The 26,040-nt window shown below is 47.5% G+C and overlaps 2 protein-coding genes across 7 annotated transcripts; one reads left to right on the top strand and one right to left on the bottom strand.

The window, feature by feature from the left end:
- On the bottom strand, nucleotides 1-5,458 carry REPIN1 (replication initiator 1). Of its 6 annotated transcripts, none has more exons than XM_007983420.3 (3): nucleotides 5,361-5,458; nucleotides 4,175-4,372; nucleotides 1-2,797 (listed from the first exon to the last, which is right to left on the bottom strand). In XM_007983420.3, exons 2-3 carry the CDS (start codon nucleotides 4,329-4,331, stop codon nucleotides 1,080-1,082), a joined length of 1,875 nt encoding a protein of 624 aa, XP_007981611.1. In that variant the 5' UTR covers nucleotides 4,332-4,372; nucleotides 5,361-5,458; the 3' UTR covers nucleotides 1-1,079. The 6 variants fall into 6 exon arrangements, with proteins under 6 accessions (XP_007981611.1, XP_037846870.1, XP_007981610.1 ...); XM_037990942.2 differs by lacking the exon at nucleotides 5,361-5,458 and adding an exon at nucleotides 5,008-5,344; XM_007983419.3 differs by lacking the exon at nucleotides 5,361-5,458 and adding an exon at nucleotides 5,101-5,344.
- Nucleotides 5,434-6,838, top strand: LOC140709723 (uncharacterized). The gene has a single exon (XM_073009492.1). It carries the CDS (start codon nucleotides 5,434-5,436, stop codon nucleotides 6,010-6,012), a length of 579 nt encoding a protein of 192 aa, XP_072865593.1. The 3' UTR covers nucleotides 6,013-6,838.
- Nucleotides 6,839-26,040: the final 19,202 nt, after the last annotated feature.

The following is a 26,040-nucleotide window of genomic DNA, read 5'->3' as shown; positions in this document are numbered from 1 at the left end:
TTCTAAAACCAAATCTTTATTCTCTAGTTTGAAAAGGGGGGATAAATGGTTGTTCTGTTTAGTTCCAGAGAACAGAACAAGGCCCGATAGGTAGAAATTATAGGAAAGCAGAATTCATTCATTATAAGGAAGGATTTCTAACAATTAGAATCATCCAGGGCCTCAGGAGGTGGGGAAGTTCCTGTCACCTAAGTGCTCAAGCAGAGGCCAGGTGTCCATATGCTAGAAATGGTGAAAAGGAAACTCACCGGTAACTTCCCCTCAGCTGGCCCTCCATCACCAATGGGGCAGTCCTTGCCATGACATGCTGAGCTCTGGAAGGAGCAAAGGAGGGGCTGCAGTGTTCAGACAAGAGCCTGGACACAGTGCTGCTGACAGCCAGGGGAGGCTCTCAGTGCTGGGAGGGGCGACAGATAAAGCGAGACAGACCAAGGAGTAAACGCCCTGGGGGTCTGCTCTTTGGGAAGGAAGAGGATGGAAGTGCTAATAGCAGATGGGTCTCTCCAAGTCTGGGAGCCTATGCAGGGGGCAGGTGGGAGGGGAAAGGAGAGGTTAGAATGGCTCGGCTTCACCTCTTGCTGCTGGCAAAGGCCCAAGTGCTGTCTAACAAGGCCAGCAGGTTCTCCAAGCTGTATCTAGCCCAGAGCATTCATTTACAGGACTGTACCTCGCCTATTTCCAAAAATGATCTGAAGTAACTTACAGTAAAAGACAGGGACATTAAGGCGTTAACACCAGAGGATGGAAGGTTTTCCTTTCCACTGGTGGCTCCTCTAGCCAGAGGGCTCTAAGGGGCAGATGCTATTGCTACTTTTCCAGGGCACAGGGCAGTCAGCTTGGAACCTCAGCACACACCAGCTGGAGGCCGGTGTCCCTGCACTTAGAAGTGGGTTCCCTAGCCACCGGGGTTGACCTCTCTCGCTAACAGGGCCCACCCAGATCACTCCCCGCGTCTTCTGTCCCCTCTGGGATTCCCATTGTCCCCTACTCCAGCACCAGACAGGCACCCCCAGGCCACTGCGACTCCCACCACGAAGGACCCCAGCCCTCTCTCAGCCAACACCGCCCCGCCCACCGTCTCAGACATCGTGCTTCTTCTGGTGGGCCAGGAGTCTCTCCTCGTCATCGAAGGTCTGGCCACAGATGGCACAGCAGAAGGCGCCGTCCCGGATGTGGCTCTTGCGGTGAGTGATGAGGTTGGACTTCTGGCTGAAGCTGCGGTCGCAGTCGGGGCAGGCGTAGGGCCGCTCGCCCGTGTGGATGCGCCGGTGCGACACCAGGTTGGACTTCTGGCTGAAGGCTTTGCCGCAGTCGGGGCAGACATAGGGCTTCTCGCCGGTGTGGATGCGCCGGTGCGCCGCCAGGTAGGGCTTGTGGCGGAAGGCCTTGCCGCAGTCGGGACATACGAAGGGCCGGTCGGGGGCGTGGTCGCGCCGGTGTGCAGCCAGATGGCTACCCTGGGAGAAGCGGCGGCCGCACTCCTCGCAGGCGAAGGGCCGCTCGCCGGAGTGCACGCGCGAGTGCGCCACCAGGTGCGTCTTCTTGCCGAAGTTCTTCCCGCACTCGGCGCAGGTGAAGGGCCGCTCCCCGGTGTGCTGCCGCTGGTGGGCCCGCAGGAAGCGCTCCAGCCGGAAGCTCCTGCCGCAGTCGTCGCAGCAGAAGAGGGAGGGGGGCGCCTCGGCCCGGTCCTGCGGGGGCTCTGGCGGGGCCCCCGGCGGCGGCTCCTGGGCCGGTTTCAGCGGTGCAGCTGGGATGGGCTCGGCCGCGGACTCCTGGGGGCCGGCTGACAGCTGGGGGCTCCCCGGGCCTGGGGTGGCTTGGGCCGACCCCTCGGATCGCTTGTGAATCTTGCTGTGAGACAGCAGGTTGGGTTTGTGCCGGAAGCGGCGGCCGCACTCTTTGCACGGGTAGGGCTTCTCGCCGGTGTGGATGCGCCGGTGGGAAGTCAGGTAGGGCTTATTGGTGAAGCGCTTCCCGCACTCGGGGCACTGGTGAGGTCGCTCGCCCGTGTGCACGCGGCGGTGGGCGATCAAGTTGGGCTTGTGCCGGAAGCGCTTGCCACAGCAGGCACACTGGAAGGGCCGGTCGACGGCATCCCCACCGGGTCGGGGGGCCGTCACCGCCGGGCGGCCCCTGGGCCGGGGCCCCAGAGCCTTGGCTGCGGCCTCCTCCAGGGCCTCGGCTACATGCACCCGCTTGTGGGCAACTAGCTGGTCCCACTGGGCAAAGCTCCGGCCACAGTTGCCGCATATGAAGGGCCGGGCCTCCGGGGCGGGAGGGTGGCACCGCCGCAGATGAGCTCGAAGCTGCTTTCGTCGCCAGAAGCGTCTCTCGCATTTAGGACAAGCGATGGGCCGCTTTGCAGCAGAATGGGCCCGCAGATGCAGAACCAGGGCTACCCAGCCTCGGAAGCTCTGCCCACAGAGGTGGCAGGCGAATCCCAGGTCTGGGGTGGCAGCAGCATGGACCTGGCGGTGCAGTGCTAAGAAGGGGGCATGGCGAAAGCGATGGCCACACTCAGGGCAGGGCAAGGGCAGCCGGTCCTGGCAGCGGCGGGCGTGAAGCCACAGAGCCACCCAGCCAGAGAAGTGCCTTCGACAGTGGGCACAGCGATGGGCCCTGCCTGGGGCTTGGGCACCGGACTGGGCCACTGACGTGCCTTGTTGCCTCAGCCTGTGGGGCTCCTTCTCCAGGGTCTGGGGTGACTCCTGGGAGGGCCCAGAAAGGAGTCGGGGCTGGGCCGGGCCCATGGCCAGGGGGCCCCTGCAACGACGTTCCAGCATCGGTTCTTCCTTTGCTGAGGGTGGAAAAGCACAGTCACTCCAGAGACCAACTTACCCTGCCCCTGTTTTTCCCCTCCCAACCTCAGCCCCGGACAGGAGCTGCCATCTGTGAACCCCTAGAGCCCTGGACACAGAGCTAGACTACTCTCCTGTTTCCTTGTGTGATAGGTATTATTTCAATCTTGGGTTTTTAGATAACATTTCAAGGATGTTTGTCTTATGTCTTTATTGCCCTGGAAACTTCCAGAAGGGAGGGACTCTGATACTAGAATCCCCCTCATGGCAGCTACCCCAGTGTCAGACAGGGAGTAAATGCTCCAGTGCTGATTGCACAAACATTCCTGCCACAAGACTCACCAGAAAACGTGGCCACTGCTCCCTACAGTGCCTTATGCTTTTCCAAGCGCTTTCCTGCTGCCCTCTCCCTGTGTCTGCTATTTTCTATGCCACATCTGAGCTGCACAGCAACTCTGTGAAGCTGGACAAGCAGACACTGAGCTTCCTGTTTGACAGATGAAGCAACTGTGAGGCATCAAAGATGAGGAGACCTGCCCAAGGTGACACAGTAAGCCAACAGCAGAACCAAGACTAGGGAACAGGTCTTTAAACTTCCAGGCAGGTGCTCTTTCCTCTAAAATGCCTGGGTTTGCAAAGATCTCAGAGAAAAAAGTTTCTATAGCCTTTCATTCCTAGCCCCACAGGGGAGGCACTTTCAGCATTACTAACTGCAGTCTCTGCAGGAGGCTGGAGGACAAGTGAGAACAGCCCTTCTCCGGGAACAGAAGCAGAGCCCTGGGTGCTACTCCCACCAGTCTAACGCCAGACCACTGCCTGCCCAGACTGTGCCCACATTCTGCCCGCCTGCCCTCTTCCACCCACACAAATTAGGACATTGCAGGAAGGAATGCTCTCCCTGAATCCAAGGAACACCCACAGCCTGCTGCCTTCAGGGTCTGATCACTGGCTCTGCCTCCCTCGGGGTGCTGGAGATTACTGGGGCAAGAGAAGGGGAGGGAAGATGAGATTGCAATCTCGGTCCCCTGCCCGGTCCTGCCCCAGCCTCGCCAGGGGCTGCCCCGTGTTCAGCTCTTCCACAGCTCAGGGGAGCCCAGACTCCTGCACAGGAGCCTCCTCCGCGGAAGGAGGAAGGAAGCAGTTAGGTTCCTAAGGGCCCTTCTGTGCCTGCTCACAAGCTCCAGACACATCCTTCTAAATTCCCTAGAGGCCACTCTCTTCTCAGGGAACACAAAGGTCACTCATTCCCAGTGTCAGACTGTGCACAGCGAAGACCCCAGGATATGAGAAAGGGCCATTTCCTTCCGCCGGGATGGGGACGCCTGTGCACCCCAGTTGTGGAGTGGTTTGGGAGCACAGCAAAGGACAGACTCTACCCTGGAGACTGCAGAGCTGGGGATGAGGCTTTTTCCAGCTCCTCTTGGGGATGTTCCTGGGAATACTTCCGCGGCTGCAGCGCCTGCTTCGGCCCACACTCCGGTAGCCCCCAGGTGTCAGAGAAAACTGCAGCAATAAAGACACCCCTACCCCCATGGCAGAGCTCAGACCTCTGACTGCGGAGAGGCCAGCCTTACCTGTGGGGAGGGGAGAGAAAACAGGAGTGAGGCTCTGAGCTCCTCTAGGGCAGTCAGCTTTGTGTCCTCACCAGCCACAACCCCTCCCCCACAGAGCCACAAGCACCAGCCATAAGCCTCACACCCTGCCTGGCAGAGTGACCTTAATGGACATTGGATTAATAAATGAATGTGCCCCTTCAACAAGGAAGCACACTGCTGTCTTTGGGGATCACTTCCTTCCCTGCTAAGGTCACAGAACGAATTCTCCATTCTGTGGCCAGAGACTGGGCTTTCCCTGATGGCCAAAGGCCGGCCTACGGCAGGAACTCTGGAATCCCTGCTGGCTCCCCTTCCCTCAACCTCCTCCCGACAGGAATTCCAGGCCTATTTCCCATGGGGCTGTGCAGGGCCAGCTGCTGTGACCAGGACTCAGTCAGAATCCCCTTCCGCATCGTAGATGCCCGCGGGTGGCAGAACTCCCACACCGCCCTTTTGTACTGATGCGTGTCCTCCGTCCACGCTCCCGGGCACACAGGTCCCGTTCTTGCGAGTGAGCCATTTCGGGTCCCACGCACGGCGCAGCTCGCGGAGCCTGTGCGCAGGTGCGCTCCCCCACCCCCGCAGATCCAGCAGCGTCCCCCCCGCGCACTCACACACGGTCGCGCACACTCACGGTCACGCGCCCCGCAGGTGGAGCGGCCCCCCGCGGGCCCGCGGTGCCCCCCGCGCCCCTGCCGGGGCCGTACCTCTGCGGCGGGCTGTGCAGGGGCGCGGCGCCCGTCCATGGAGCCCGAAGGCCGGCCTCCGCGGCCCACTCCTGCTCCCCGCCCCGCCGCGGCGACAGCGGCAGGTTCGAGTTCACAACTGCCAGGCCCGTCCCCAACCTCCCCCCGCCGGGTTCCCAGCGCCACGTGACTACAGGAGCTGCCGAGGGTCAGTCGCCGGCTCCCGCGGCCGCGGCCTGGGGGCGGGGAGGGACGGCCGGGGCCCGGGCGCGGGCACCCACCTAGAGCGGGCCGGGTCACCCCCGCCGCTGCTGCACCAGGGCGGCGGATCTCGGAGGGCCCGATTCCGTTGCCATGGCGACCACCAGCCCGGGTCTCTCCGGGACTGGCCGGAGTTCAAGTTTCCCGACCCTTTGTCCCTGCGGAGCACGCGCGTCCCCGGGCGACCGCGTGGCTGGCCTGTGGTCACCGGGGCTGGTCGGTCTTGGCTGGCTTGTGAGAGGCTCGGAACCCGTCGGCAGACTTCAAAGAGGGCTCTGGCCGCCCCCGGAGCGTCGTGCCCCGGGCCTTTCTCAGGCTGCGCGCCCCGGCCGCAGTGCGGACGCTTGCGGGAGCGGCGGTCCCGGGACGGCGGTGGCGCATCTGGAAGTCCCTGGCTTCCGATTTGTTCCAAAGTGGAGCACAAAATGGCCCGATCCTGCGAACTTTGAAAAGGCCTCTCTTCCCTGTTTTCCAGAAATTAAGAAAGAGCAGAAGTTGCTGGGCTTCCTCTGGCTGCGGGCCAGGCGCAGGGCGACGGCCGAGGTGGCCGTTGGCACACGTGGGGCATTTCGCTTGGAGAGGCGCAGCAGCCTGTGTGGCGTCTGCGGTGGCAGGTGCGAGCCTGTGCCCATGACTCACCCACTAGCAGGTGGCCCTGGCTTTCCAAACTAAACACTTCCTGGGGTTTCCAGGGTAGTACAATTTCATGTACTTTCATGCTTTCCAACACAGGCAATTTTTGAATTGTATAATTAGTCGTAAAAACACTTTTTAAATCTATTGCATAAATAGGAAATAGGGGAACATAAAACACTCAGTTTTACCTCCTAGAGTCAAGTATATTTAATATTTTGGTATGTTGTCTCCGGTGTTTTCTCTATGTATATCCATGGCATGTCTGGCATAATTGGGATAATGCCTTGCGAAGATGTATTCTGCCTTCTTCACTTAGCACGATCTTGTGAATTTTCTTCCATGTTATTATTCTTTTAAACATGATTATGGCTTTATAAAAGGAGTATATTTTTAAATGTTTTCTAAATTATCTTACAGGAAAGCTTATTAGTTTTCCCTGAGAAATGCCCATTTTCCATATACCTGACATCACAGACTTTTTTAAAAAAATTAGTTTGAAATGGTTATTTCTCATCTTTTGTACTTGCATTTCTTAGAGTACTAGTTAGCTGGATTGTTTTTTCACATGGCTATTTTTTGTCAGTTTTATTTTCTTTTTTGTGAATTTGTTTATGTCCATTTGCCCACTTTTCTATTTGCCCATTTTAAAAGTTGGGAAGTTGGTTTATTGTTTGGGGGGCACTCATAAAGTACAGATATTAAAGACTTGTCATGTTTGTTGCAGACATATTTCCTCCATTTGTACTTTAACTTGTTAACTTTTTTTTCTTTTTTGAGACAGGGTCTCACTCTGTCACCCAAGCTGAAGTGCAGTAGCACGATCATGGCTCACTGAAGCCTGGACTTCCTGAGCTCAAGCAATCCTCCCACCTCAGCCTCTGAGTAACTGGCACTACACGGTCACATCACCACATCCAGCTAATTATTTTATTTTAATTTTTTCTTTTGTAGAGATGGGGTCTCACTGTGTTGCCCAGGCTGGTCTCAAACTCCTGGACTCAAGTGATCCTCCAGCCCCAGCCTCCCAAAGTGTTGTGATTACAGATGTGAACCACTGCATCCGGCCTACCTTTTCAGTTGTTGATGTGAGAAAGTTTTGTTTTAGTCTATGTGCTGCCGAAGCAAGCATGAGAAAGTTTTGTTTTATTTTTATTTTATTTTTATTTATTTATTCATTTATTTATTTTTTGAGACAGAGTCTCGCTCTGTCTCCCAGGCTGGAATTCAATGGCGTGATCTCGGCTTACTGCAAACTCCACCTCCTGGGTTCACACCCTTCTCTTGTCTCAGCCCCTTGAGTAGCTGGGACTACAGGCACACGCCACCATACCCCGATAGTTTTTTCTATTTTTAGTAGAGACGGGGTTTCACCGTGTTAGCCAGGATGATCTCGATCTCTTGACCTCGGGATCTGCCCGCCTCAGCCTCCCAAAGTGCTGGGATTACAGGCGTGAGCCACCGTGCCCAGCGAGCAAGTTTTGTTTTAATGTGCCAAAACTTAGAGTTGTGTTTAGAGAGGCTACACCCAACCTAAAACTACATTTAATGTTTGTAGCTTTATCACAGAAAATAAGTTTTGGTAGCTAGTAGTTTAAGTACTTCCCCTACACACAGATTCTGGATTTTTTTATTCTTCATACCTTCTTGGCTAGAATCACTTCATTTATTCTTCCAAACTGAGGTGGAGCCTGCACTCTTCTTAGAGGCCTGCAGGAAGTGGGGAGGGGGCAAGCATGGGAATAAAGGCAAATCTTGAATTCTCTCAAGGGAAATTCCAGGCACCCAGCTAGCAACCTAGTAAACAAGAAGGTAACTGTAGCTTAAAACAAGGAAGTTAGAGTCACAAAATACTTGATTCCCTATAGAAACTAAACATCGTAATATATGTCCATGAGTTGCTCTTCAGAAACCTGGACCCCTCTCCCAAATGGATGCTCTGGCCTGTAGACCTCAGAGAAGAAGGAGCTGAGGACTGAACTCTGCTGTTCTTTGTTCTAAATTTCTTCCTGAGGATCCTAATGGAAGTTGGGCCAAACCTAAACATTCCTTTCTGCTGACCCCAAGGTTTTAGACAAAGCTTGGCTTCGTTAACTTATCACAAATCAGAGTCTTTGAATTCACATATGACCTTTAAGGCTCCTCCTTCAAGATATCTTGCCCTTTGAGGCCAAACCAGTGCATAACCTCCATGTATCGATCCACAATTTTGCCCATAACTTCTCCTTTCCTGAAATTTACCCCTGCTTTAAAAAACCCTTGCTTGTGGCCGTGCCCAGTGGCTCATGCTTGTAATCACAGCACTTTGGGAGGCCGAAGTGGGCAGATCACAAGGTCAGGAGTTTGAGACCAGCCTGGCCAACACATTGAAACCCCGCCTCTACTAAAAATACAAAAATTAGCTGGACATGGTGGCAGGAACCTGTGATCCCAGCTACTCGGGAGGCTGAGGCAGGAGAATCACTTGAACCCAAGAGGCGGAGGTTGCAGTGAGCCAAGATAGTGCCACTGCACTCAAGTCTGGGCAGCAGAGCTAGACTCTGGGGAAAAAAAAACACCTTGCTTTTAAGTCATTGAAGAGATCGGATCTTAAGTATGACCCGCTTCTCCTCACTTGGTGCCCTGCGGATAAATGTGCTCTTTTCTCCGGATGCAAAACCTCAGTGTTGGTGTTTCCTCTTAATGCACCGGGCAAGTAGACCTCAGTTCAGTTTTGTAACAAAATGAACTTTAGAATTTCTTGTCAATATTTTAAAAACCTGATTGTCTTTAAGATTCATGGCTCTCCATTCATTCAGGTCTTATTTTACCTATCCCAGTTAAGTTGACTAATTTGTACATTAACTACTTAACTTTTAAACTTTTTTTTTTTTTTAAGACAGTGTCTAGCTGTATCACCCAGGCTACAGTGCAATGCGCAGTATCAGCTCACTGCAACCTCTGCCTCCCAGGTTCAAACGATTCTCCTGCCTCAGCCTCCCTAGTAGCTGGGATTACAGGCACCCACCACCACAACTGGCTAATTTTTGTATTTTTACTAGAGATAGGGTTTCGCCATGTTGGCCAGGCTAGTCCTGAACTCCTGACCTCAGATGATCAGCCCACCTCGGCCTCCCAAAGTGCTGGAATTACAGGTGTGAGCCACCGCACCCAGCCCGACTTTTATACTTTACAAAATAAAATTCACAAATATGAAAAAAATCTTTGTCATATCACATAGTTTGGGGGTTCTGAAAATATCATCATAGCATATTGTGGAATATAGGCAAAATTTAGTAGTTATGGAAGAATGAATTTTTCTACCAACAGTGCAATAAGAAGATGCTCCAGTTTTTACCTAAATACTTAGTAATTTAATAGCTAACATTTTGGGAGGCTTTACTTTGTGTCAGGCATGGTGATAAACTCCTCACATACATATCTTATGTAATCCACTCAACAACCCTATGCAATACTCTTCTGGTCCTTATTTTACAAATGTAACAACCGAGACTGAAATGTTCAGGAACTTACCGAAGGCCACTCAGCTGGAGAGTGGCTGATTTGAACTCAAGCAGTGCCCCCCTGTCCTCAGTGTTAACCACTAAAGTTGCACGTGTGCCGGCTCGGGCACAGAATAAGTGTCGGATCCCCCGGGGTTAATGAGTGAGTTTGTACATCTAATGCTTCTCCATTCCTAAAATTCAACTTGATTCCTACCTTCCTGCAAGAGCCTGCGAAGGAGAATTCCTTCATAGACTCACTTCTTGTCTGTAATCCGTCTTTCATAACAGAAAAGTTCTTCATTTAAACAAGGCCCTAACCTTCTTCTCTCTGCCCAGCCTCCACTAGAGGAAATGTCTCTCCTCCCAGTCAGGAGTTAACCACCTGCTGTAACTTCCTCTTTAGGCATAGCCAGAGGAAACTAAGTATGACTGTGCTTTCACTCTGCAGAAAGAAAATGAGTGGCAAAGGAGTTGTGGAGGGATTCCTGAGCCTTTATGCCAGCTGGAAGCTTAAGGCCTTGGTATCTGAGACTTCACCCTTCAAAATGTCTTAGAGCATGGCCCAGCAACCAGCCAAATGGCCCAGTGGCCTAGCCCAGTGGAGACGGTCTCAGCTTTTGACAATCTAGCTAGAGAAAGGGCTGGACAGGAAGGGCCCACTGGATGGCGAATATTGATAGGGCCCCTGGGAGGATCCATTTTCCCCTCCAACAGCGCCTGGCTCCCATTATCGGATTAGATGCAAAGTGGGCTGGCATGCCAGGGGGTGACAGGAACAGTGTCTCCAGAAATCCTCTATGAAGACACCCAAGTATTGTTTAGAAGCAGCTCTGTATCTGGAAGATGGAAAACTGCACCCACTTCTTGCAGACATACAGTTCCAGTTCCCCCTACAGGACTTGCTCATACATGCCACAAATATTTAATCAGTGCCCACCATCTGCCACTGTGCCAGGTGCCCGGCCTCATCATGAGTCAGGCAGAGGTGGTCCATGCAGTTTTCCCACAATGTGAGAGGGTGTTGAGGAGACTGTTAACGCTCATTTAACTACAGAAATATCTCTTGGTTTGGTACTTACTACAAAGTAAAACCAAGCACTTGTTGGTAATTTCTGGATGGATGACTGTGGAAAAGCTGGAGGAGACTGAGGATCAAGTGAGGAGAGATGGAGACTTCGCTTTAATGAACCTGCCCTTAACTATCATCACTGTTACCTCCTGCCGCATCCCTATAGCAAATATGCAAGACTGTCACGCAGCTGATTTCCAAGGGTTTACAGTTTGGGGAGGCAGCAGAAAGCACATCCCTCACTGAACCTGATGGGGGGCAATTCGCTGGTAGCAGTCACAGGTACACATTCCCCATCCTTTGAGCCTTCCCAGCTGGAGGGCACCAAGAGAACAGCTGGGGAGGCCCCGAAATATGAAGGGTTGTTGAGCTGAAGGCAGTGAAAAAGTAAATGGAAGAAAGCTCTCTGCCCTCCACTTGCCTAAATGCAGGATATAGATTTAGAAGCATAAAAGGTGTCCGCTCCCTCTCTCTACCAGGGAAAACAAGTTAACCACTGAAGACAACTTTAGACTCTCATGGGCCTGGAGCTGGAACCAGAGGAATCGACATGAAGGTGCTTTACTAACTCTATTTATCTGCCAGTTACTTACCTTTCTACAAGTTCCCCCCTTAGACACTCAAAGTTCTTTTCCTTTGTCCTGTCACTTCCTTAAAACTTGGCTTTTCTTTGTTGAAGATGCTATACAAGTAGCTGGAATTCAAAGCTACCTCTTTGAGAACTACTCAATTCCTGCGTGTCTCCCAGGCAGATGTGAAATATACATGTTAATAAACTTCCACTGGTTTTTCTCTTGTTAATCTGTCTTTTGTAACAGGAGTCCATTCCAACCACAAATCTACGGGGGTTGAGGTAAAACCCCTACAGTGGCACACACTGAAGAAGGCCCCCGCACTTTCCAAGGTTTCCCATCTCAGGTGGAAGGAGGCCTGCTAAGTCATGTGGCAATTATTCAGGAAAAGTTCAAAGTGCTTCTACTTCTGCAGTTCTAAACCTATCTTAAAGTGCATGAAAACATGTATAATGTATGACAGGGACACGCACTGTAAGAGAAACCCTGGGCTGAGATCAAATGTCAATCCCCAAATTCCACCACGCAAGATGCTTTCCTGCCGCATATCTAGTTCCCAGAGTCTCTTGCTGAAAGAAAAAGAATCCAGCTGGTAAAACGAGTATCAGGTAGATGGCTCAGATTTCCTGCAGAGGAAACTGGTACATGTGCATGCCCCATAATGGTGAGGCCTGCTTCCCACCCTTATTCCCCACCCCTGCACCGTAGTCTCCCTCACCGGGACTCTGCAGTAGTGGCCAGCCACTCCTCCTGCCTCCGCTCTGGCCCCGTAAAGTCCGTCTCCACTTAACCAGCTTGGCCCTTTAAACATGAATCAGATCAGGCAACTCCCTTGCTGGGGGACTCCGAAGCCTCCTGCTAACATTTGGACTAACATCCAAGCCGCTGCCATGGCCTGCAGTGTTCCTGCAGACCTCGATGCACCTGCCAGACACTGCCCCAGCGGCCACCACTCATTTCCACCTTAGGGCCTTTGGAATTGCTGCTGCATCTGCCTAAACAATCCTCCTCTAGGTCCACATGGCCTTCCATTCTTCACTGTATTCAGATTTTGGCTCAAACCTCCTCGCCTCAAAACACGCTTCCCAACAAACCCCTCTAAAATAGCTTCACACCTAGATGAGATTCCTAGGACTGCTCTAACAAATGACCACCAGCTCGGCCTGAAAGAACTGGCATTTATTCTCTTACAGGACTGGAAGTCAGAAGCCCAGAATGTTCCACTGGGCCAAAGTCAAGGTGTTGGCAGGGCCCTACTCCCTCCAAAGTCTCTCCGGGAGGATCCTTCCTTGCCTTTTCCGGCTGGAAGAGCTGCTTCCCTGGCATTCCTGGGCTCGAGGCCCCTCACTCTGTCTCCCAAGCCCACAGTGCAGCATCTTCCTACACTTGTCACTTTGCTGGCCTGTGCTGCAGCCGAATCTCCCCCTGCACCCCTGCCAACACAAAGACACATGTAATTACCCAGATAGCCAGGAGAATTGTAAAAGCAAATACAAGTCAAAAAGAAAAATAAGTTTTCTTTCTCCCTGGTGAAAAAAGGCAGAGATGCTCCTCACCAACACCCTCTTTTCTTAGCACATTTACATTAGAAAGCTTGTGGTTGTGAATTTTCTTCTGCCCATGTGAGCTATATGTAAATCCTTCATTTTATTTTATATTTTTATTGTTTTTTAGAGGCAGAGTCTTACTCTGTCACCCATGCTGGAGTACAGTGATGCTCACTGCAGCCTCAGACTCCTGGGTTCAAGTGGTTCTCCTGCTTCAGCCTCCCAAGTGGCTGGGACTACAAGCATGCACCGCCACACCTGGCTAATTAAAAAAAAAATTTATAGAGACATGGTCTCGTTATGTTGCCTAGGATGGTCTCAAACTCCTGGCTTCAGGTGATCCTCCTGCCTTGACCTCCCAAAGTGCTGGGATTATAGGCGTGAGCCACCACACTGGGCAGAGATGTACATAAATATTTTTGAAAACTAAGAAAAAACTTTTGGCAGCTTTACAACTCAGAACTGTTTTTCTCAAGGACCTGAGAGCTAGCTCTTTGAAATGCAAACATCAGTAATCCCAGAATTTTAAGAAGCTGAGATGGGAGGATTGTTTAAAGTCAGGAGTTCAAGACCAGTCTGGGCAACACAGTGAGACTTCGTCTCTACAAAAAATAATGGAAAAAAAAAGTAACTGGGCATGGTGGTGCACACCTATAATCCCAGCTACTCAGGAGACTCAGGTGGGAGGATCACTTAAGCCCAGGAGTTTGAGGTTACAGAGAGCCATAATTGTGTCACTACACTCTAGCCTAAGCAACAGAATATGACCCTGTCTCTAAAATACATACATACACGTGTGTGTGTGTGTGTGTATGAAATGTAAACATCAAGGAAGACAGTGTCCCTATCTCCCAGTCTCCATGGGAGGGAGAGGGTTAGTCTCCTAACTTTGGCTCTAAATTGCAAACTTATCCTCTGTCATAAGATATGAGTTTACTTTTCCTTTGGATAAAGGCAATTAGCAAACACAAATGGTTATTCCAATTACCAAGTGAATTTAGAATGAACTAAGTGTGACAAATGGCATTGTCCAGTCTGCTTACTGCGGGTGACTCACTTATTTTTGTGTGCGTGGTGTTTGTGTGTGGTGGCCTGTGTGTGTCTGGTGTGTGTGGTGGGCTGTGTGTGATATGTGTGTGGTGGGTTGTGTGTATGTTTCTGTATGTGTGTGGTGGGTTTTGTGTGGTGTTTGTGTGTGTGTGGTGTGTGTTTGGTGTTGGTGTGTGTGGTGGGTTGTGTGTGTGTGGTGGGTTGTGTGTGGTGGGTTGTGAGTGGTGGATTGTGTGTGTGTGGTGGGTTGTGAGTGGTGGATTATGTGTGTGTGGTGGGTTGTGAGTGGTGGATTGTGTGTGTGTGGTGGGTTTTGTGTGTGTGTGTGGTGAGTTGTGTGTGTGTGGTGAGTTATGTGTGTGTGGTGGGTTGTGTGTGGTGTGTGTGTGGTGGGTTGTGTGTGTGTGTGTGGTGGGTTTTGTGTGTGTGTGGTGAGTTGTGTGTGTGTGGTGGGTTGTGTGTGTGTGTGGTGGGTTGTGTGTGTGTGGTGAGTTGTGTGTGTGTGGTGGGTTGTGTGTGTGGTGGGTTGTGTGTGTGTGTGTGTGTTGGGTGGCTGTATAAAAGAGTGAAGTTTATTTTTGTCTTTGCCGTCTCTTAGTGGGTTTCCTGTGATGTGCATCTCATTCTGGTTTAACGGTTATTCAAGAATAAAACTTTTATATCTCTTCCACTTTTGTGGAGAGGTTTTCTGGGTTAACAGGAGATTTTGTTTTTAATTATATTTCCCCACCATAATATCCACACTTCAAAATTCTTAGCTTAATTACATCTGCAAAGTACCTTTCGCCATACAGGGTCATATTCAGGGGTTCCAGAGATTAGGACCCAGATATCTTCGGGGCTCTTGGGGGCCCTTTATGAGGCTACGAAGCCCCTTCACCTACCCCATCACCTTACAGCCCCCACTCAGCTCTATTGTTCATAGCGTTTTCACCTACCTGAAACTAGTGACACATTTATTCACTTGGACAGTTTGTCTAGTTCCCACCACAATAGAAACCACACGAAGGCAGGGATTTGGCCTGTATTTTCACCACAATATAGCCAGTCTCTAGAAAGGTGTCTGGCTCGTGGTACGTATTCAGTAAGTGTTTGTGGTTAAAATGAATGAGCAGATGTAAGCGCAATCCCATGGTTAAGCTAATTTGATTAGACCACATTGAATTGCCAATGCATTATACAGCAGTGTGAACCTTTTTTTTTTTTTTCTTATTTTTTAAGAGACAGGGTCTCACAGTCTTGCCTGGGCTAGACTTGAACTCTTGGGCTCAAGCATTCCTCCAATCTCAGCCTCCTGAGTAGCTGGGACTACAGGCCAGAGTGCCCGGTACCCGGTATGTGAACCAATTGTTAGCAGTAACTTTCGAACTGTTTTCCTTTGGCTGCTGCTTGGCAAGCAAGTGATGAGAGGCCAGCAGAACTTGCAGCGAGAGGAAATACCATCTTTTCTTAGAGAACGATTTAAATCAGCATGTAAGTGAGGCAAAGAACAAGAACTTGGAGGAAAGGTTGTTTATAATTCTCTTCCTTGAAGGATTGATTATAGGTAGCAAGGCCTTAAATATACTCTTTTTTTCAGGAACAGTATTCCAGTTAGGATAACTGGAATGCAAGAACCTTTTAGGGCACCTCTCACGCCAAGGGGGACATGACGTGGCCAGAGTCACCTGCTGCTGGGAGGAAGGCACTCCGCTCCTTGCTGACCACGCTTACCACTGTGCCTCTTGGTGATTTGGTCTTGGGGACTGTACTTTGCCAGCAACAATCTGCAACAAATCGTCTTGGTGCCTCAGTCAAGAGAGAACATGCTCCACTTTAATTAGAAATTTGCTCTGTTACTCTTTTAAGGTCAAATCTCATTTATGATTACAATACTGTGCCTCTTTCTACTCCAAACTGGTATGAGGTTTTATCTTCAACTCAAGTCAGAAGATGAATTTAGAGCCCAGGTGTACCTGTTCTTGGGTTTAATATCTGCTAACATCCAAGCTTGATTTGGAAATGCAAGGAGATTCTGAACAGACTCTGCTAAGTCTGTGATGCGGCAGAAGCAGGCGTATTGTCAAGCGGTAGTTTCCTATAGGTGGCATATGGGACGGTTTATGAGCCATCTGTGCACATTTACCAAGTCACTGAAATACCACCGCTAACCTCAGCTCACTCCTGCGCAGACCCCTTTCACATGAAACCACTCGGTGACTTGGAGGAATCAGAGTGTAGACCTGGCTTCAACTCTTTACCCTCTCATCTGCTTCCAAGACCGAATCCTGGTCATGGTTCAACTTGATGCCTTCAGAGTTGGCCAGGAAAGTCCCAGATGCCTCCTAACTGGGTTGCCTTCACTTTCTTAAAACATGAGAAGAGAATATCCTCTTAACGGGATTTAAGAAGGTTTATTTTTGGAAATTATTAGAAATTAAAACAATGTAACATGTTCACTACATAATAATGTTCTATTAAATTACTATAGTCTATAAATACACTAAAATTAAATTTTAATATACTAAATCTTAGTATATTATTAAATATATTATGTGTAATATAATATACAATATATTATATTATTGATATATTCAATAATATATTACAAATTATTTTAAAAAGAACACTTGAAAAGCATTTAATTTCACAGCATCTAAACTACCGTGGTTCCACTGGCTGAGATGCCACTCATTTTCTATGACCTGAGCTGGTTTACGGTTCTAACAAATATGCACATGGCATATAAAACCAGTGCAACAAATTGGCATGATTTTTGGTTAGAATGAAATTAGGAGAAGTTCTTTTTACTTTTTAATATTTTTTAAAGGCAGTCAAATTTAGCAGTGGAGGACTGTACACCAACTTTAGTGAAACTAATGTGAATCAATCCTGATAACTTAGTACCAGCCAAGAAGTTCTGAGGATGAAACCATAAATCAACAAGGGATGATGGAAGTAGGTAAGAAAAATAATTCCACAGCGTTGTTATTTGAAAAACTATAGAACCCCCTAAGTTTAAAGAGTAATGAACATGGGTTGTGCTCAGCATCTCCATCTAGTGGTAGGTTTTTTGTTGGTTGTTTTGGTTTTGTTTTTGTTTTTTTGAGACAGGGTCTCACTTGCCGTGCCCTGGGGTACAGTGGTGCAAACATAGGCTGGGGTGCAGTGGTGCAATCATAGCTCACTGTAGCCTCCAACTCATGGACTGGGATCCTCCTGCCTCAGCCTGCCAAGTAGCAGGCACCACTATGCCCAGCTAAGCTTTTTTTTTTTTCCTGAGATGGGGGTCTTACTATGTTGGCGAGGCTGGTCTCGAACTCCTGTTTTCAAGTAATCCTCCCGCCTCGGCCTCCCAAAGTGCTGGGGTTATAGGTGTGAGCCACATGCCCTGTTTATAGCAGTGTTCATCCATTCATAAGGGCAGAGTCCTTATGACCTAAACACCTCCCATTAGGCCCCAACTCCCAACACAGTTGCATTGGAAGTTAAATTTCCAATACATGAACTTTAGAGGACACAGACCATAGTTGGGTTTAAACATATGAATTTGGGAAGAATATAGTTATGGGCTAAATTATGTCCTCCCCCCAAAAATTGTGTGTGTGCATATATATATATATATATATATATTTTTTTTTTTTTTTTTTTTTAAATGTAGTAATTTGTCTTTCTAACTAACTCATAGACTCTGATTAAACGTGGTGGATTACATACATATGTTTCACCCCACCCACTCCTGTCACATTTGCCATGGTGGACTCAGCTTGTGCACTAGGCCTCAACAGACCGCCAAAATGGAGTCATTCATGCTAAATGTGACATAATTAAACTGAAACTTTAAGGAAGCAGATAGGTCCTAAGACAGACCAGGTTTTGTTTTTCTATTATAAACAGGAGATTCCAGCACAAGGAGGTCCCCTATACTCTCACCTTTATCCACCTTAGAAAACCCACTGTTCTGCTATTTCCCAGTGGGATATGGTACCAAATAAGTACATTTATGATGGTGACAGGGTGTCATCCATGCCTAAAGCTTTGAGACATTGACTGAAAAGGAAAAATCATTAAGTGTAGCCCAAAGCTGCCTCCTAATGTGTGTTAAGTTTGGCCTCAAGGTTTCTCCTACCTAGTGAACAGTGAGCTAACTGGATGTATAAACAAACTATAACCTACTCTTGTGCCAAACACTAAGTTTCAGCCAATCAAAGGCAACCAACTGTTCAAACCAGGTTCAAATGAGGCAAACTCGAAGCTGTAACCAATCTGGCTGCTTCTGTACCTCACTTCTGTTTTCTTTCTGTCACTTTCCTTTTTCTGTCCATAAATCTTCCTTGGCAGCTCCAGTCTCTCTGAACCTATTCTTCTGGGTCAGGGGACACCAGATTCACAAATTGTTCTTTCTTTGCTCAGTTAGTTCTGTTAAATTTAATTTATCTAAGGCTTCCCTTCTTTCCTTTTTTTTTTTTCTTATTTTGAGATGGGGTTTTGCTTTGCTGCCCAGGCTGAAGTGTAGTGGTGTGATCACAGCTCACTGCAGCCTCAACCTCCCAGGCTTAAGTGATCCTCCCACCTCAGCCTCCTGAGTAGCTGGGACTATAAGCATGCGCCACCACACTCAGCTCAGCTAATTTTGGAAAAAAAAAAACTTTTGAGATGGAGTCTTGCTCTGTCACCCAGGCTGGAGTGCAGTGGTGCAATCTCGGCTCACTGCAACCTCCGCCTTGGGTTCAAGAGATTCTCCTGCCTCAGCCTCCTGAGTAGCTGGGATTACAGGCATGTGCCACCACACCCAGCTAATTTTTTGTATTTTTAGTAGAGGCAGGGTTTCATCATGTTGGCCAGGCTGGTCTTGAGCTCCTGACCTCGTGATCCACCCACCTTGGCCTCCCAAAGTACTGGGATTACAGGCGTGAGCCACTGCGCCTGGCCTGAAAATTTTTTTGTAGAGATGGGGTCTCACTGTGTTGCCCAGACTGGTCTCCCGCCTTGGAGTCCCGAAGTGTTGGGATTGCAAAATTCACAAGGAGAAAGATGGTGGGGAAGCAATGGTGGTAACGGACTGAGCAGAGCGGAGTCCCTGCAGTGGGGTGTGGCGCGGGGTAAGAGAATTGAATTCATTGACCCCTGAAACGGGTCTGAACCAAGAGACACAAGGTGCAGGAGAGACAGAGTGAAGCTGGGGACACTGGAGAACACCCCCTGCAATGCTCCACCGCTGCAGAAGGCCAGAGTATACTCTGCAGGAATGGAACAGGTAAGAGCAAAACGCTCATACAGGGAGGTAAAGTCAAAGTCTCTGTGCTAAATGGTGGCTGTCAGCCTCCTAACCCCACTTGGCCTCCAGAACACAAACAGCCTGGTGGTGACAAAAGCTCTGAGGATTCTTTGTTGGAAAAACTGCATAGGCCCAAAGACATGTAGGTAATACTGACATTTGGGATCATTTAAATAAACAAAAAATCAGCCTCACTGCTTGATCACCCTACAACACAACCCATCAATTAACAGGGCCCCACCTTCCCATGAAGCTTTCAATTAGGCTTTTTAGGAATGACTCCAACATGAAAGACCAAAACCACAGCTGAAATAAGGAGATGAATGGAACTTTAAAAAAGAAATCCTGTATTTATAGGATGGTATTTTAAAAGTAGGAATAAGCTTTTAAAAAGGAAAGAGCTAGGCCAGGCATGGTGGCTCATGCCTATAATCCCAGCCCTTTGGGAGGCCGAGACGGGCAGATCACAAGGTCAGCCATCCTGGCTAACATGGTGAAACCCCATCTCTACTAAAAAATACAAAAAATTAGCTAGGCGTGGTGGCTGGTGCCTGTAGTCCCAGCTACTTGGGAGGCTGAGGAAGGAGAATAGCCTGAACCCAGGAGGTGGAGCTTGCAGTGAGCCGAGATCGCACCACTGCACTCCAGCCTGGGTGACAGAGCGAGACTCAGTCTCAAAAAAGAAAAAAAAAAAATTCAAGCATTTCAAAAGGAAGTAAAAACTAATTTCAACTATAAGACATTCTAGGAAAGGAAAAACTATGGAAACAGTAAAAAGACCAGTATTTGCCAGGGTTTTGGGGACAGAGAGGGATGAACAGGTAGAGCACAGAGGATTTTTAGGAGGGTGAAATCATTTCCTATGATACTGTAATGGTGGATACACCTCATTGTAGAATGTGCTACAGGGACCAATCTCTAATGTAAACTGTACTTCAGGTAATAATAATGTATCAATATTGGTTCATCAGTTTTAACAAATCTACCACACTAATGCAAAATGTTAATAATAAGAGAAACTGGGGAACCCTCTGTACTTTGTGCAGTTTATTTGTCAACTTAAAACTGCAGTAAAAAATCAAGTCTATTTTAAAAAGAGAAAAAAAGGACCTGAAAGTTTCCTCCTCCCTGTAGTCCTCCAGTTAGCCTCACTAGAGTCTGCTGTTCTTGCAAGTTCCTTATAAATCTTTCCAAAATTACCCAATGCGATGTGTAAGCATGTGTGCACATTCCTAGTTTTTACACAAATTGAAACATATCACATTGGATACATGGCTTTATATCTTTCTTTATCTTTTTATTTTTTAGAGATGGAGTCTCGCTATGTTGCCCACGCTAGAGTGCAGCTGCTATTCACAGGTGTGGTCATAGCACACAACAGCCTTAACTCCTGGGCTCAAGCCGTCTGCCTCGCCTGTCTCCAAAAGTGCTGGAATTACAGGTGTGAGCCACCATGCCCCGCCTATGCTGATTTTTTTTTTTTTTTTTAATCATGGAGAAATGTTTGATAGTCATGAAGTCAAATTCATCAATCTTTTATCTTATAGCATTGGGTTTTGTATTATACTTCCCCAGTAAAAAGTTATTAAGCAAACAAATGAATAAAATCCTCAAGTTGTCATCTGGTACATTTAATTTCATTCATCTGGAATTTATTATAGTGTAAAAAGCGAGGCAGGAACCAACATTAATCATTTTCCTCCACAAGGCTAGCCATATATTCCAATACCATTTATTGGTTAATGCATCTTTTTCCTTCTTTCCCTCTGCCCTCCATGTGCTTCTACACTCATTCCACACTGAGACAATTCTTGCTAAAGTTACCCCTGGCCTCACTAGGTCCAGTGCTTTCTGGCATCATCTTCCTAAACCTCTGGGCACACACTGCCAGCCCTGCCTCCCCCTCCCAACATCCCCTTCCCCATCTCTGTGATACCACATGCTCCTGACCTGCCACTGAGCTCCTACCGGCTCATTTTCATCCACCCACCCCTCTTACTCCATGTTGGATCCCCTCCCAGTGAGGCCCTAACCTCTTCCCTCCTCACACTCTTCCGCCAGGGCTAGCTACTTCCTGCTCCAATCCCCAATCTCATCTCTGCTCTGATCTCGATCTGCATGCAGATAACACAATTTCCCATCTGCAGCCAGAGCTCCACCAGCCCTGCTCACTCAACATCTCCACTGGCATATCCCACAGACACCTCACACTTCTCTCCTCACTGCCCTCCTGAGTCCCTCTCTCCCTGAGGATCATCATCATGCCTACAGCTGTTCAAGCCAGAAACCTGGGATTCACCCCCTCTGTTGACCTCGACCCCAACATCTGATCAATCACCAAACCCTGGTGCTTTAGTCCCAAGGTATTTCTGGACTTTGTTTTTCCCATCTTCACTGCCCCCAGTTTTGTCCCAACCACATTCATCTCTCACCTGGACAATCACAATTGTCTCCTGCTGAGATTTATTCCCTCTTATCCGCTCCGCACAGCAGCCAGAGTGAGCTTTCAGAAATACTATTGGGACCAGGTGCCGTGGCTCACACCTGTAATCTTAGCAGTTTAGAAGGGCGAGGTAGGAGGATCACTTGAGCTCAGAAGTTCAAGACCAGTGTGGGCAACATAACAAGACCTCCTCTCTCCTGAAAACAAACAAACAAAACAAAAAACAAAAAAACAAAACTAGCTGGGTAAGGTGGTCCTGTAGTCCTAGCTACTGGGAGGCTGAGGCAGGAAGATCAGTTGAGCCTACAAGATGGAGGCTGCAGTGAGCTCTGATTATGCCATTGCACTCCAGCCTGGGCAACAGAATAAGACTTTATCTCAAAAAAAGAGAAAAGAAGAGAAGAGAAAAGAAAATGCTATTGCTTTGTTTTTTGATTTTAAAAGTATTAAGGCCAGCTCAAGCCTGTAATTTCAGTACTTTGAGAGTCCAAGGTGGGTGGATTGCTGAACCCAGGAGTCTGAAACTAGCCTGGGCAATGTGACAAAATCCTATCTCTACAAAAAAAAAAAAAATACAAAAATTAGCCTAGGATGATGGCATGCACCTGTGGTCCCAGCTACTTGGGAGGCTGAGGTGGGAGGATCACTTGAGCACAGGAGGTTGAGGCTGCAGTGAGCCATGATTGCGCCACTGCTCTCCAGCTTGAGAAACAGAGGAAGACCCTATCTCAAAAAATAGTTTTAAAAGTTATTTTTATATTTTAATAGACAAATTATCCACAAGTTATACAAATTTAAAAGTACAAAGGGAGTACAGTTTTCCTGCCTGTTTTCCCCAGCTGGACAGATCCTCTTCTCATAGGCAAACACTGTTACAAGTTTCTTGTTTTTCCCTTCTAGAAACATTCCATGCATTTACAAACACACAAATTTGTTCATTTTTAGTTTTAGCTTTTACTCACATAATTGATAACACATGCTCTACCTGCACTATCCAATGTGGTAGCCACCTGCCACAGGTTTAGGAATACTTGCCATGTGGCTGGTGTGACTGAGGTATTTATTGGAATGCTAAAACAAGAGATTGATGCTTCCAGTGTTGCTTCATTTCACTTCAGGGTACATATTGAAGATACTTGTGCTCAGTTTTCTGACATTTATTCAATGCAAGTCTCATGGCTACATCCATTAAAACTAATTCAGTATTTAAGTGGAAATGCTGTGAATCATTGCTGGTTTTATGGAACTGTTGAAAGCAATGAAATATATGCATTTAATGATCTTTTCTTTACCAAAGATCATTTTCAGGGTGGTGGAAGAGTTCTTCTAAGATTTACTGTACTTTTAACTAACTCCAAGATTTTCTTGAGACAGAAACCATGACTACCAAATATACAATAATAAGCATTATTATTATTTGTTTTGGGGACAAGGTCTTGCTCTGTGGCCAAGGCTGAGAGTGGTGGCTCAAGCCTATAATCCCAACGCTTTGGGAGGCTGAGGTGGGAGGGTCATGTAGTGGCATGATCATAGCTCACTGCAACCTTTACTTCCTGGGCTCAAGTGATCCTCCCACTCCAGCCTCCTGAGTAGCTAGGACCACAGACTTGTGCCACCACACTCAGCTAATTAAAAAAAAATTTTTTTTTGTAAAGATAGCCTCTCTCTATGTTGCCCAGGCTGTTCTTGAACTCCTGGGCTCAGTGATCCACCCATCTTGAACTCCCAAAGTGCTCGGATTACAGGCATGAGTCACTACTCTCAACCCAAGTATTCAATAATTAAAAATTTAAAAGTCAGTATTTTCTCACCAATATCACACTACATATAAATGGGCTAAATTTGAATATCCAGGGAAAAGAAACCTCATTTGTGACCTAGCCAGACAAATATAAGCATTTCGAATTAAATATTTTCATAATGGTGACAAATAATTACAATTTACATACTTTTGTCACAAGAATCAACATACAGAGATTTTAATTATAATATACAGCATTATGTAAATTGGCAATATTTCAAGAAAAATTTGAAGAATACTTAGTTGATATTGAGAAATTTAGAGTGGCTTTTGAATTTATGCAATATCATTTTTGAATTTATGTTAATGGTACCAAACTGACACAAGTTGGCAAATGTACTTAACTTGAATAGGTATAGTTTTGCAACTAATATGCTCTTGCTTCAAAGTCAAATCACTTTTTCTAAAAGAAATAAACTATTTTTGTCAATGTGGTTGCAAACATTAAAGGACAATATTTTTTGGTACTCAGTTCAGTTATTGGAAAACTAAGCTTGGAACAAGTTGGATATGTGAGTCTACTTTTTCAGCTGTGATGACCAGGAGGATCATTAACCATCATTAAATAGTTAAGTCCTGTTGTTGCTCCCCTGGATTGGGACATGTTACCTGGAGCTGAGCTCATGAATATGCCCTAAGTAGTCCGTTCACACATCCACACCTATGAGTGCTCTGCAGTAGCACCATCCACCTCTTTGGGGTGCACCTCACATACCTACACCCAAAGTGAATTTTGTGTGGCCATTTAAGTACAGCCAGACTGGCTCCTCCCTCACCAACTCCTACCACCCTGCTCCCAACCTACCTCCCCATCTCAACCGCCTCACCTCCCCTGCAACAGGCCTGATGCAACTTTCCCCCTAGCCCCGACCAAAGTCAGGAGGAGTTTCCTGCTTTGCTCAGCTAAGTCCCACCTTGTCCTGGAAGATTTCTCTCCTCACCCATCCTCAGGATGTCCCCCAGCATGGGTCTGTGGGGGCCAAGGGAAAACTTCCCCTTTGCCTTCTGAAGGTTCACTGAAAAATCAGTTGATGAAAGGCAGATTAATAGGATAAATTAATTTATTTATATTTTAGAGACAAGGAACCATTTGATCTTTGACAAACCTGACAAAAACAAGAAGTGGGGAAAGGATTCCCTATTTAATAAATGGTGCTGGGAAAACTGGCTAGTCATATGTAGAAAGCTGAAACTGGATCCCTTCCTTACACCTTATACTAAAATTAATTCAAGATGGATTAAACTTAAATGTGAGACCTAAAACCATAAAAACCCTAGAAGAAAACCTAGGCAATACCATTCAGGACATAGGCATGGGCAAAGACTTCATGTCTAAAACACCAAAAGCAATGGCAACAAAAGCCAAAATTGACAAATGGGATCTAATTAAAGAGCTTCTGGACAGCAAAAGAAACTGTCATCAGAGTGAACAGGCAACCTACAGAATGGGAGAAAATTTTTGCAATCTACTCATCTGACAAAGGGCTAATATCCAGAATCTAAAAAGAACTTAAACAAATTAACAAGAAAAAATCAAACAACCCCATCCAAAAGTGGGCAAAGGATATGAACAGACACTTCTCAAAAGACATTTATGCAGCCAACAGACACATGAAAAAATGCTCATCATCACTCGCCATCAGAGAAATGCAAATCAAAACCACAATGAGATACCATCTCACACCAGTTAGAATGGCGATCATTAAAAAGTCAGGAAACAACAGGTGCTGGAGAGGATGTGGAGAAATAGGAACACTTTTACACTGTTGGTGGGATTGTAAACTAGTTCAACCATTGTGGAAGACAGTGTGGTGATTCCTCAAGGATCTGGAACTAGAAATACCATTTGACCCAGCCATCCCATTACTGGGTATATATACCCAAAGGATTATAAATCATGCTGCTATAAAGACACATGCACACGTATATTTATTGTGGCACTATTCACAATAGCAAAGACTTGGAACCAACCCAATTGTCCATCAATGATAGACTGGATTAAGAAAATGTGGCACATATCCACCATGGAATACTATGCAGTCATAAAAAGGATGAATTCATGTCCTTTGTGGGGACATGGATGAAGCTGGAAACTATCATTCTCAGCAAACCATTGCAAGGACAGAAAACCAGACACCACATGTTCTCACTCATAGGTGGGAATTGAACAATGAGAACACTTGGACACAGGAAGGGGAATATCACACACCGGGTCCTGTTGTGGGGTGGGGGGAGTGGGGAAGGATAGCATTAGCAGATATACCTAATGTAAATGACAAGTTAATGGGTGCAGTACACCAACATGGCACATGTATACATATGTAACAAACCTGCATGTTGTGCACATGTACCCTAGAACTTAAAGTATAATAATAATTTTTAAAAATAGATTTTAGAGACAAGGTCTTGCTCTATCCAGATAGGCTGAAGTATAGTTTCGCAATCATAGCTCACTGCACCTTCAAACTCCTGGGCTCAAGCAATCCTCCTGCCTCAGCTTTAACAGGAAATGTTTATTAACATGCATGAGAGAGAACCACAGAGTGATTACTCCAACCCCTCAATGGGATACAGAAGCTTATCCACCATTTGAGTTTACACATATATGGGGGCTCAGATAGTGGCAAGACAGGTTATGGAAGGGAGGGAAGAGGAGGCCTGGTTGGCAAAGGGAGTCTTGCTAGGCAGATGACACCTCACAGGTAGCAGCCCTCAGAAGGAATACAGGGTAAATGTTTGTTTCAGACCTGTAAAGGTTGTCAGCCTCTCAGTTAATCTTTCCTAGATCCAGACAAGGGAGGGCCTCACAGAAAGCCTGGCTACATCAATGTAGATTTCCTCTA

This window comes from Chlorocebus sabaeus, chromosome 21 (genome assembly GCF_047675955.1).
Source record: "Chlorocebus sabaeus isolate Y175 chromosome 21, mChlSab1.0.hap1, whole genome shotgun sequence".
NCBI lineage: Eukaryota > Metazoa > Chordata > Mammalia > Primates > Cercopithecidae > Chlorocebus > Chlorocebus sabaeus.
The sequence above is the reverse complement of the archived record's forward strand: the minus strand, read 5'-3'. Positions and strand labels throughout refer to the sequence as shown.

Bases quoted from the DNA above. Each gene is read 5' to 3' on its own strand.
- REPIN1 (XM_007983418.3), bottom strand. From the start codon at position 5,139: ATGGACGGGCGCCGCGCCCCTGCACAGCCCGCCGCAGAG. The intron at 4,302-5,100 runs GTACGGCCCCGG...TTATTGCTGCAG, and splicing joins CTGCACAGCCCGCCGCAGAG to TTTTCTCTGACACCTGGGGG. The intron at 2,798-4,174 runs GTAGAGTCTGTC...TTCCACCCTCAG, and splicing joins CCAGCTCTGCAGTCTCCAGG to CAAAGGAAGAACCGATGCTG.
- LOC140709723 (XM_073009492.1), top strand. From the start codon at position 5,434: ATGGCGACCACCAGCCCGGGTCTCTCCGGGACTGGCCGGAGTTCAAGT.